Source organism: Archocentrus centrarchus, unplaced genomic scaffold, assembly GCF_007364275.1.
Source record: "Archocentrus centrarchus isolate MPI-CPG fArcCen1 unplaced genomic scaffold, fArcCen1 scaffold_50_ctg1, whole genome shotgun sequence".
Lineage (NCBI taxonomy): Eukaryota > Metazoa > Chordata > Actinopteri > Cichliformes > Cichlidae > Archocentrus > Archocentrus centrarchus.
Window position 1 is genome coordinate 343,906 of NW_022060273.1, and position 12,532 is coordinate 356,437.

At 41.9% G+C, this 12,532-nt stretch overlaps 1 protein-coding gene across 1 annotated transcript in view; it reads right to left on the minus strand.

Moving 5' to 3' along the window:
• Positions 1 to 12,532, minus strand: part of rasgrp3 (RAS guanyl releasing protein 3 (calcium and DAG-regulated)) — a 60,816-nt gene that overhangs the window by 20,597 nt on the left and 27,687 nt on the right. Inside the window, exons 3-7 of the mRNA XM_030725262.1 lie at positions 5,480 to 5,582; positions 3,149 to 3,211; positions 2,718 to 2,849; positions 2,087 to 2,234; positions 430 to 603 (exon numbers count right to left, since the gene is read on the minus strand). Coding sequence (XP_030581122.1) covers positions 430 to 603; positions 2,087 to 2,234; positions 2,718 to 2,849; positions 3,149 to 3,211; positions 5,480 to 5,582 — 620 coding nt within the window. The remainder of the gene's footprint in view (positions 1 to 429; positions 604 to 2,086; positions 2,235 to 2,717; positions 2,850 to 3,148; positions 3,212 to 5,479; positions 5,583 to 12,532) is intronic.

Here is a 12,532-nt window from a genome sequence, read left to right on the forward strand (position 1 = left end):
TGTCACATTTGACCTCCGATCTCACTTTTTTTTGAATGTGTTCTATCTTTAAAGAAAGTGTTGTCAAGAGACAGAGAATGAGCTGCCTGGTTAGTTAGAAACATACTGTAGTGTAATATTATGTAATAACTCAAGCTATTCATGTCCAGTTATTTACAAATCAATACCTGTTATCCATCACCTGCTCCTCCACAATGTTTGAGTAAGTAACCTGCTGATTTTGACTGCACTGCTAACATCTTAAAGCACATTTAAAAAAGAACAAAGAATACAGAATGAATATATACAAAATGCAATACTATTCCCTTAAAATCAGTACTACCCAGAGAGTGAGCTGCTGTTGTGCAGGTTTGCGCTCTCAAAGTGCTTCCTGTTTGTCTGTGTTTTGCTGGAAGAGCTGTGCACAGCACCTGCCCTTCCTTGTCTTACCTGTGCCACATGGATGTATTTTGTGATGACCTCTGCACGCGTCTGAGGTGTGAGCTTGCTGAGAACCATCAGCTGGACCCATTGTGAGACCCCGTTGAATAAAGCAATGGAGCGCTCCAGAGTCAGGTTGTCCACCAGGCAGCCATGGATCACATAGCTCTGGTAATCAGTGAACTGGAGATAACAGAGGAACATAAATCAGGAATGGTAAATGGACCAGTTCTTACAGAGTGCTTTTCTACTCTGTCTGAGCACTCAAAGCCCTTCATACAACATGCCTCATTCACCCATTCACACACATTCATACAAGCACTTGCATGTGTAACTAAGTTAAGTGCTTTTAATTGTTTAACATTCACACACATTCATACTTTGACGCATGCATCGGAGAGCAACTGGGGGTTCAGTATCTTGCCCAAGGATACTTTGGCATGCAGCCTGGAGCAGTCAGGAATCAAACCACCAAACCTTCGATTAGTAGGTGACCCGCTCTACCTCCTAAACTACAGCCATCCTCATCTTTACAATATAAAGCACCTTGAATCAGTGCTCTGAGGTGCTAAATGAATGAAACTGAACTGAAAGTACTGCTGGTGAACATTTAGTTTTAAAGCTATAAATTGAATTAAAATCCACAGAACCAGAACTACGCAGCAAACTGCACAAGTTTATTTTAGGTTGGTTTAAAATGAAATATAATTCTAATTCTAAGGATAACAGAAAAAGAGTTGATGCTCCTATCAGGAATAATTTTTTTTTTCCTGATGGAGCATCAGCGTGCTCTTCACATAATGAGTGAGATGATGTTTTCATCTGTTTGATTCTGAAAGTTCACAGACCTCTCTGCAGGGATCAGGGTCCCTCCTCCGTTTTCCTTTTCATGTCTTTATAAACTAGTGTTGTTGCCACAGGACAGAATTTCCTTCCTACATGCATTGTTGTTTGCAGTGTTTTCATCCACAGCTGTAAAATATCTCCACACCATGTTCCTCTTTTTCACTCTGCAGTTCAAGTGTTTTCTCAGAGCAGCTGAGTCACGTGACCACAAACCACCGCCGAGCAGGGAGGAAGGGACGGTGTTTGCACAGAAATAGCTGATTGAAGGTATTGAACTTAGAGGAGAAAAACAAACTAAAGCATCAATCCTGTTACACTAGTATTGATCAATACCAATACCAATGTTGGTATCGATACTATCAATATTTGGATCAATCCACCCACACCACAAACACTTGTAGTAAACAGGGTGATTGTTACTGTTGGGCACCTGAAATCTTAGGCCGAGCTGACACTAACTCAGTCAATCCAGCTCATCGTGATTTTTGTTGATTATTAATTGTGTTTCTCTTTTCCATGGCTAGGACTTGATATCATGCACAATTCATTTTTTATAAATGTAAATGAGATGTTTTTGTTTTTTTGCTATTTTGCTGTTAGTTTCCCTGAGGGTGAAATCCTAGGTGTGTCACAATAAAATTATTACTTTTCCCTGACCACACTACCATAATATGTAGCCCTAGAATAGTTATAAAAGAGACATTTGTAAGAGGGTACTGTATATGAAGCATTTTAACAGTGTTAGGGTTCATCCTCTGCACACCATGAATTCCAAAACCATCCCTGAGCCACAAAGCTGCCATCACTCAGCTGTGCATACCGATATCCTTCTGATGGATTTGAACTCCAGGAAGGTGAGATGCTCAGCCAGCTCTATGGGCTCCAGGTGGTCAAACAGCAGTGAGGCCTTCCCTTTCTTGGTTTGCTTTTTCCGCTGGGTAATCTTTCTCATCCAGTCGTATGATGGACTGCAAAGAGAGAAGATGAGAAGGAGTTAACCACTCAAATAAAAAAAGCTTCAGAATCATCAGAAAAACCTTTCTGATGATTCGCTGTGGGAAGTTTGAGCTGCAGTTACAGGTATGCAGGCTTTAGCTCTCCTGGTTGGGTGATTGACAGCAGCTCACGTGTCCCTCACTTTTTAATCTTCTGTTAAGTTTTTAAAAATCAGAAAGCTGATGTAAGAGATGGAGGATGTACTTTTTGGTATTTTCATTTCATTCCTCTCGATTCCACCACACTACAGAAGCAAATATACCAGTTTTTGTGGAGGAACTAAAATAGGTTGTTATCAGCATATACTGGCATGATTTAAGTCAACTGACAGAAAATAGAATCTGCTTTTATTTTATTTTGATTATTTTATTCTTTGAAACTGTGAATGATGTGAAGCTACTCTTGTAGAGTTTAATGGTAAAGCTAAAGCCATGGCAATGACCAGAATGTCTTACATGGTAGAGATGTCGATGAATTTGAAATGCTCCTCACAGCCAAGCTGAGCTGCCACATGTCTGAACTCCTCTGTTATCCTGATCAGACCCACGTCCAGGTTGAACTCTGCAGGGAATGTCACTATCCAGTACCTGAACACACACATTTTACAGCAAACAGCGTAACATGGGGAAGATGCAGATATAATGACTCCCTGGTGTCCAGAGAGAAAACTTTCAACTGATCCAGACAGAAACATTTATGACATGTGACAATGCTCCTGTACTGTGACATATTTACAACATATTTACATATTTACAACTCAGAATTGTTCCCTATGGCAGGAGGTGAAATTAGGCTAAGACTGACTCTGTTATTCTCTGAGTCTGGTTTCCTTAATTTAAGATATCCAGTGTAGAAGGTGTAGAAGAATGTAGGAGTACCAGCTTACCTCATTAAATAACAAATCTTCAGCCTGGTTCTTTGGCAGCTGTCACCATTGCAGTCACGGTATGTGGACTTAAGTTAAGGACTTTTCCCAAGATTGAACAAATCAGCAGATTAAGAACTTTAATATAAATACAGGTTGGCACAGAATCTCCAGCATTTTTTAGGCAGTTTTAGGGAAACCTATTCTGAAGAGACTATGAATGTGTATGCTTTGCCAAACACCACATTAGCTTCCAGTTTAAAGTGAATAATGATGCTCTTCTCTCATGTTACTACTCATTACCTCGTTCAAAATTTTAACATCACTGCTTTTGCCCAGTAATCAATCTGCACGTCTTCTCCAAGCCAATCAGCTCTTAGTCCCTGTTATTTGAATTCACTGTAACGTGTCACTGTAGCTTTCAGGCTATAATCATAATTCCTCCTCGGATCTCCTCCTGTAATGGATTATACAAGATGTCTCATCCAGTCTCCACCAGCCTTCTGCTTGGGATCATATTGACTTATAAAGCAAGAAAAGGGACAGACACTGGCTTGAGCAGGTGACCCATATACTATAAGGCTAATGCAGAGGCCTGAGTTCATATCTGCACTGAGGCCTCAAAAAGGCATAACATCTGAAGCTTTCTAGGAGTGCTGATTACGTCTGGTTCATTGTGCAAAAGGACTTAAATGTGACGGAAAAGATCACTATAATCACAGCATTATTCTCTATGGGCTGTTTTTACCCACTTTGTTCCCAGTTAGTTTTGACTACATTACTGGCAGAAAGATCTTGTGCATGTCCTCATTCGGACCTGCACACTGATGTGGGCATAGAAATAGTTTGCTGCAATATTGTTAACAGGCAATTACACAAAAAAACACAGCTGTAACAAAGTAAAGTAATGCTTTGCTTTAAAAGAAAAAGTCAGACTAATGTGTAATATATTACTTATTTTGAGTAATGACCCCATTACAGGTCACTGTTCCTGCACATGCATAGTTTAAAGAAAGCTAAAAGAAAGTACACCATCTTTCATTTCTAAGCTTTTTGTGTCATAATTAAAAAAATCATCTGGTCCTTTGTGGGTCTTAAAATGTGGTAGATACAATGTCAGCTGAGTACACTCTACTGCTTCCATAGGAATTAAGAGGCTAAGTAGCAGCCAGGTGCACTCGATTAACTATCATCAGCAAGTGTGAGCACCTCTATAAAAGCTGGAGCTTTGGGAGTTTGCAGGTCTGCAGTATTCAGGTGTGTGTTAATGTCAAAGAGGAACAACATCAGCAATGAAGCAGTTCCCATCAATCTGGGAAGGGCGATAGGTCCATCATTCAACAGTAATAACACCTGGAAAACATTCCAGACCTGTCAGTCTTTCCAGGAACGGATCTTTCCTTTGGAAAGGTTTCCTTAGCTTTGAAAAGTTGCATCTGAACAAACCTCAAGACTTCTTGAACAATGTCCTTTAGACAGAGGAAACCAAAATGAAGGTCCACAATAATCAGCTCCACATCTGCAGGAAACCAATCACAGCATATCAACACAAACTCCTGTGAAGCTGTCAAACAGCTGAATCTTGGTTGAAAGTGGGGCATGAAACAGAAGTTCAGATCTCAACCTGATTGAAATGAAGGACCAGCTGTGCATAAATGAATGTCCCCACACATCAGTGAACTGAAGCAACGTTATGAAGAAGAAGGGTTGGCCAACATTCCTCTACAACTGTGTGAGAGATGGAAAAATTCATAAGGAATTAATTACTTCAAGCTAAAGATGGCACTATAAGCTCATGTGGTGAACTTAGTGTTACACACACTGCTTTTGTCACATAAATAATAATGTGACAAAAGTGTAATATGTCGTGTTCATCTGAGGTTGTACCACACAAATTTTTAAAATGATGTCCTGATATGTAGAAACCTGGAATTGAAGGAGTGTGTACTCTTTTTGTACTTTCTTTTTGCCATGACTGCATGTACTTTGATGGTGGGGTATTTATACCTGCACAGGTTGGCTTTTGAATTTCAAGGAAGCAAAAAGCTGCATGACAGCTATTTGTGTCTAATAGTACAACAAACCACTTATTGAGCAGCTCCAAGGTCACTGATCCAAGCTGGGATCAATATCACTCATTTTACATCAACATACAGCAACACACCAAGAGGACAGCTGAGAGAGAGGCAGCTACTAACAGACAGCATCAGAGATCATTTAAGAGAATGGCTGGAATACCATTAACTGAATAAAAGCTTTCCTGTAAGGTTGATGAACCCTTCAGCCTGCAGCATTTCAGTATGTTGTTGGACCCTTGAACTGATGTGTATCAGCAGTGTGTCAGTAGGATATATCATCAGAAGTTTTCCTGCCAGTTCAGAGGATGTAACGTACCAGCGGTGCATGAGCAGCACGGTGCGAGGGAGGGGGTTGGCCTGCAGGTCCCCGCTGTCATCTGTGAAGAGCAAGTCCCAAAAGTTAACGTCAGTTCAAACTGCTTTCTCACTTACCTGGCTCACAAGAAAACTTTGGTTTTTCTGAATATAGTATTTATCTGATTATGAATAATTAAACCGACACTGCTGTATGCTAATGTGAGATAGTATAAAGAATGAGAAGAGACAGGTTTGTATCCTTGTGACTGATGATTTTTCACATCTAGTTTTAATTTTTAGTTTCATTTTAGTTAATTATGATAACAGACTATTTTACAATCCCTCTAGGCTATAAATCAATTAATTAGTAATTATATACGTACTGATGAAATGTAACCTTAATTGAAGTAAATATGCTAAGATGAATTACCTTATTTGCAGTAGGAAATGTTCAGTAAAGTTAATTACAAGTGACAGTGAGTTAAATAATTTCATGACATAAACCATAAACCATAAAATAATTAATTAAATAGTCATATGATTAAATATGTGTTTAAATAAAATAATTTTATATTTTAAGTAATTAACACATTCACGTGTTTATTTATTATTTTAATTGATTAATGACACATTTAACTAATTACTTAACTTTTATTTTTTCATTTTGACACTCCATAAGTAATAATCATTCCCTCAATATAAGGAATAATAATTATAGTCTCAATATAATGACTTACAAATTCCTGGATGGAGATGGAAACTTTCGGAATGGACCTGAGGGAATGTGGAAAAACTTGGGGGACAAATATGTTTTCCCATGGGAGAAAAAAAACAAAATCTTTACAGCTGACCACTTCATGCATTCTCTCACATCCACTCCAATAGTTTCTGGAATCGCCATCCAGGAATTTGCTGGTGTCTGTGAGTCCTTATGTTGAGGCAGTGATTGTTATTCTCTTATTGATCCATTCAAATAACGCCATGAAAAAGTAGTCAAAAATGCCCAAGAGGAATTGACAGGATTCAACAGGCCAATCACAATAGTTGTGGGTTACGTTAATGTGACGTGTAGTTACATTTCTAAGGATGTGCATGTTGGGTTATGGTGTAGGTTTTCAAAAGGGCCTGCAGTTATGATGTACCTATGTATGTGTTGGTACTCGACACAGATGAAATGCATTTGTGGAAGGACACCATGATGGAGGGGAGGAAGTTTGATGTGTTCCAGGTAATGACTCAACACTTTCCAGCGCCTGATTTGACTATTTCAAAGTTGTTTTTGTCGTGTCTTCTTTAATAAAGGTCTCACTCAAAGCTGGCATTTCCCTGTCAAATGTTTTTTTCACCTATAATAATGAGTTATGTATATAGTTGATTTATGATTACAGTTTAACCCATACTCCAAAATAACAGTAACGATGACAACTACAAGTTTTCGAACATTGACATCATTTCTGTAATTTTGGATTTTAAATTTAAAAAATCACCTTGGTCACCAATCCTCCTGGCTGTTTGATCACGCTGAACAAACTTTAACACACACATTAAAACAAATATCTAGGACTGGCTTTGTTCATCTGATTAATATTACTAAAATGAGAAATGTCCTGTCTCAGAGTGATAATGAATAATATGCATTTATTCGCGCATTTGATACATCTAGACTGGCCTGTCCATCTGTCCAGTCTAGAAGTAGAGAAATCTGGACCTTCTTGCTGTGAGGTGATGGATCAGGTGACCCTGAACCTTAATTATGCTACTTTAGCCTCAGATTGCTGAGGGACTTCTATGATGCACTGAGCATTTACTGTCCACTTCCCTCGTTTCACTCCTGTAGCATCTATGTGCCACTGCAGCATGCCATTACATTTTGTCTTCCCTCTCCCACAGTTAGAGTTTTGGCCTTACTCTCTATGCTCCTGCTTTTTTCTTTTCTTTTCCTTCCTTCCCCAGCTGCAGCAGATGGCTGTTCTTCTCTGAGCCTGGTTCTGCTGGAGGCGTCTTTTTAGTAAAAAGGAGTTTTTCCTTCCCACTGTCACCAAGTGCTGCTCATAGGGTATTGTCTGATTGTTGGGGTTTTCACTATAACATTGTGGGGTCACTCTCTAATATTGTAGGGACATCAGGAGGGTCATTACATAAATACTTGTTCTTTTAATCCTTTCCACTGTTTTCATTTTTCTGGTTAGGTCAGGTTGGACATGTTTCTTCAGGTACTGTGGTTTGCTGTGACTCCTTCCTGCAGTCCCACATCCTCACTGGAAGGTTAATGTGCCACTGAAAATAGTTCCCAACAAATGACACAGTGTTTTCTTTCAGTAAGGTTTGATTAAAAACTACAAAACTCAGCTGCTTTAGTAGATTATTTAATCTTTTGAAGTGAATTTCAAATGATTAGATTCTCAAGATGAATTAAGATAATACTACTCTGACAGATTTTCGTAAGGCTTGCTAAAACCAAAAGTGGACTGTCGCACTCTTGACCTCTGACACTAATCACACTGTCACCCCAGCACTGTAACCCAGTGGGGAATTAGGCTGGTTAGAAGCTGGTCAAAATCAGATTTATTTAAAATGAAAACACAAGTACAGTATTAACTAATTTCTTAAGGTATACCGTTGTGTGCAAAAGTCTTGAGTCACCCTCATTTCTTTATATTGTAATGGTAAAATGATAACTACGTGCCTCTTCCCTCTTCGGGAAGAGGCCCCGTGGTAGACCCAGGACACGCTGGAGAGATTATGTATCTCGGCTGGCCTGGGAACGCCTTGGGGTCCCTCCGGATGAGCTGGAGGAGGTGGCTGGGGAGAGGGAAGCCTGGGCTTCTCTGCTTAGGCTTCTGCCCCCGCGACCCGGCCCCGGATAAGCAGAAGAAAATGGATGGATGGATAACTACGTGCAAATTATTGGAATGTGCAAACAGCATGGAAGCATGCATGGTTACAAGTATAATGTTCTTTTCACATAATATGCAGTGCACTGCAATAAAGGGTTATTTTGAAGGGAAAGAATTTTAACATTGATCCTGGTCACATGTTGGGCAATTGTCCAGAATGGGGAATCCTCATTGTTGTGATTGTTGTGTGAAATCCAAAGCAGCCAATAATTCTCCAAGGTGGCCTTGAAGACAAGTGGAGAAAGTCTGTCATCACTTTGAGATGTCCATCCATCCATCCATTCTCTTCCACTTATCTGGGGCCGGGTTGCGGGGGCAGGAGCCTCAGCAGAGAAGCCCAGGCTTCCCTCTCCCCAGCCACCTCCTCCAGCTCATCCGGAGGGACCCCAAGGCCTTCCCAGGCCAGCCGAGAGATATAATCTCTCCAGCGTGTCCTGGGTCTACCACGGGGCCTCTTCCCGGTGGGACATGCCCGGAACACCTCACCAAGAGGTGGCCAGGAGGCATCCTAATCAGATGCCGGAGCCACCTCAACTGGCTCCTTTCGATGTGGAGGAGCAGCGGATCTACTCTGAGCCCCTCCCGGATGGCCGCACTCCTCACCTTATCTCTAAGGAAGAGGCCAGCCACCCTTCAAAGGAAACTCATTTCTGCCGCTTGTACTCGTGATCTTATTCTTTCAGTCACTACCCAAAGCTCGTGACCATAGGTGAGGGTAGGAACGTAGATCGACCAGTAAATCGAGAGCTTCGCTTTTACACTAAGCTCCCTCTTCACCACGACAGACCGGTGCAGCGTCCGCATCACTGCAGAAGCAGCCCAGATCCGTCTGTCGATCTCCCACTCCCTTCTTCCATCACTTGTGAACAAGACCCAGAGATACTTGAACTCCTCCACTTGGGGCAAGAACTCATTCCTGAGCCGAAGAGGGCACTCCACCGTTTTCCGGCTGAGGACCATGGCCTGAGACTTAGAGGTGCTGATTCTCATGCCAACCGCTTCACACTCAGCTGCGAACCATTCCACTGCAAGCTGGAGGCCACCCCCTGATGAAGCCAACAGGACCGCATCATCTGCAAAAAGCAGAGATGAGACTCTGAGGCCACCAAGGAAGAAGCCTTCCGCCACCTGGCTAAGCCTAGAAATTCTGTCCATAAAAATTATGAACAGAATCAGTGACAAAGGTCAGCCCTGATGGAGTCCAACACCCACAGGAAACGAATCCGACTTATTACCGGCTATACAGACCAAGCTCTCACTGTGGTTGTACAGAGACTGAATGGCCCACAACAACGGGCCAGACACCCCATACTCCCACAGGACCTCCCAAAGGACACCCCGAGGGACACGGTTGAATGCCTTCTCCAAGTCCACAAAGCACATGTAGACTGGTTGGGGAAACTCCCACGCCCACTCAAATATCCTTGAGAGGATAAAGAGCTGGTTCAGCGTTCCTCGACCAAGACGAAAAAATGCATTGTTCCTCCTGGATCCGAGGTTCGACTAACAGACGGACCCTCCTTTCCAATTCAATTCAATTCAATTCAATTCAATTTTATTTATATAGCGCCAAATCACAACAAACTGTCGCCTCAAGGCGCTTTGTATTGTGGGTAAAGACCCTACAATAATACAGAGAAAACCCAACAGTCAAAACGACCCCCTATGAGCAAGCACTTGGCGACAGTGGAAAGGAAAAACTCCCTTTTAACAGGAAGAAACCTCCAGCAGAACCAGGCTCAGGGAGGGGCAGTCATCTGCCGCGACCGGTTGGGCTGAGGGGAGAGAAAGACATGCTGTGGAAGAGAGCCAGAGATTAATATCAATTAATGATTAAATGCAGAGTGGAGTATAAACAAAGTAAATAAGGTGAATGAGAAACAGTGCATTATGTGAACCCCCCAGCAGCCTAGGCCTATAGCAGCATAACTAAGGGATGGTTCAGGGTCACCTGATCCAGCCCTAACTATAAGCTTGATCATAAAGGAAAGTTTTAAGCCTAATCTTAAAAATAGAGAGGGTGTCTGTCTCCCGAATCCAAGCTGGAAGCTGGTTCCACAGAAGAGGCGCCTGAAAGCTGAAGGCTCTGCCTCCCATTCTACTCTTAAGTATCCTAGGAACCACAAGTAAGCCAGCAGTCTGAGAGCGAAGTGCTCTGTTGGGGTGATATGGTACTATGAGGTCTTTGAGATAAGATGGTGCCTGATTATTCAAGACCTTGTATGTGAGGAGAAGAATTTTAAATTCTATTCTAGATTTAACAGGGAGCCAATGAAGAGAAGCCAATATGGGAGAAATCTGCTCTCTCTTTCTAGTCCCTGTCAGTACTCTAGCTGCAGCATTTTGGATCAGCTGAAGGCTTTTCAGAAAGCTTTTAGGACAGCCTGATAATAATGAATTACAATAATCCAGCCTAGAAGTAATAAATGCATGAATGAGCTTTTCAGCACCACTCTGAGAAAGGATGTTTCTAATTTTAGAAATATTGCGCAAATGCAAAAAAGCGGTCCTACATATTTGTTTAATATGTGCATTGAAGGACATATCCTGGTCAAAAATGACTCCAAGATTTCTCACAGTGTTACTGGAGGCCAAAGTAATGCCATCCAGAGTAAGTATCTGGTTAGACACCATGTTTCTAAGATTTGTGGGGCCGAGAACAAGAACTTCAGTTTTATCTGAATTTAAAAGCAGGAAATTAGAGGTCATCCAGGCCTTAATATCTTTAAGACATTCCTGCAGTTTAACTAATTGATGTGTGTCATCTGGCTTCATTGATAGGTAAAGCTGAGTATCATCTGCATAACAATGAAAATTGATGCAGTGCTTTCTAATAATACTGCCTAAGGGAAGCATGTATAATGTAAATAAAATTGGTCCTAGCACAGAACCCTGTGGAACTCCATAATTAACCTTAGTGTGTGAAGAAGACTCCCCATTTACATGAACAAATTGGAGTCTATGAGATAAATATGATTCAAACCACTGCAGTGCAGTACCTTTAATACCTATAGCAAGCTCTAATCTCTGTAATAAAATGTTATGGTCAACAGTATCAAAAGCTGCACTGAGGTCCAACAGGACAAGAACAGAGATGAGTCCACTGTCAGAGGCTCTAAGAAGATCATTTGTAACCTTCACTAATGCTGTTTCTGTACTGTGATGAATTCTGAAACCTGACTGAAACTCTTCAAATAAACCGTTCCTCTGCAGATGATCAGTTAGCTGTTTTACAACTACTCTTTCAAGAATCTTTGAGAGAAAAGGAAGGTTGGAGATTGGCCTATAATTAGCTAAGACAGCTGGGTCAAGTGATGGCTTTTTAAGCAGAGGTTTAATTACAGCCACCTTGAAGGTCTGTGGTACACAGCCAACTAATAAAGACTGATTGATCATTTTTAAGATTGAAGCATCAATAATTGGAAAGACTTCTTTGAACAGTCTAGTAGGAATTCCAGCACCCTGGCATAGACCTTTCCAGGGAGGCTGAGGAGTGTGATCCCCTGAAAGTTGGAGCACAACCTCTGGTCTCCCTTCTTAAAGACGGGGACCACCACCCCGGTCTGCCAATCCAATGGCACCACCCCAGATCTCCACGTGATGTTGCAGAGGAGTGTCAACCAAGACAGCCCTACAACATCCAGAGCCTTTAGGAACTGCCACCAAGGAGTTGTTTAACTGCCTCAGTGACCTGACCCCCAGTGATGGTCAAGTCATCTCCCTCGTCCCCAGACTCTGCTTCCACTACAGAAGGCGTGTCAGTGGGATTCAGGAGGTCCTCGAAGTATTCCTTCCATCGTCCGACTATGGCCTTAGTTGAAGTCAGCAGCACCCCACTCACACTATAAACCGTGTGAGTGGAGCACCACTTTCCCCTCCTGAATCATCTGACGGTTTGCCAGAATCGCTTCGATGCCGTCCAAAAGTCTTTTTTCATAGCCTCACCGAACTCCTCCCACACCCGAGTTTTTGATTCAGCCACTGCCCGAGCGGCATTCCGCTTGGCCTGTCGATACCTGTCAGCTGCCTCCGGAGTTCCACAGGCTAACCAAGCCCGATAGGATTCTTTCTTCAGCTTGATGGCTTCCTTCAGCTCCAGTGACCACCATCTGGTTCGGGGGTTACCACCACGA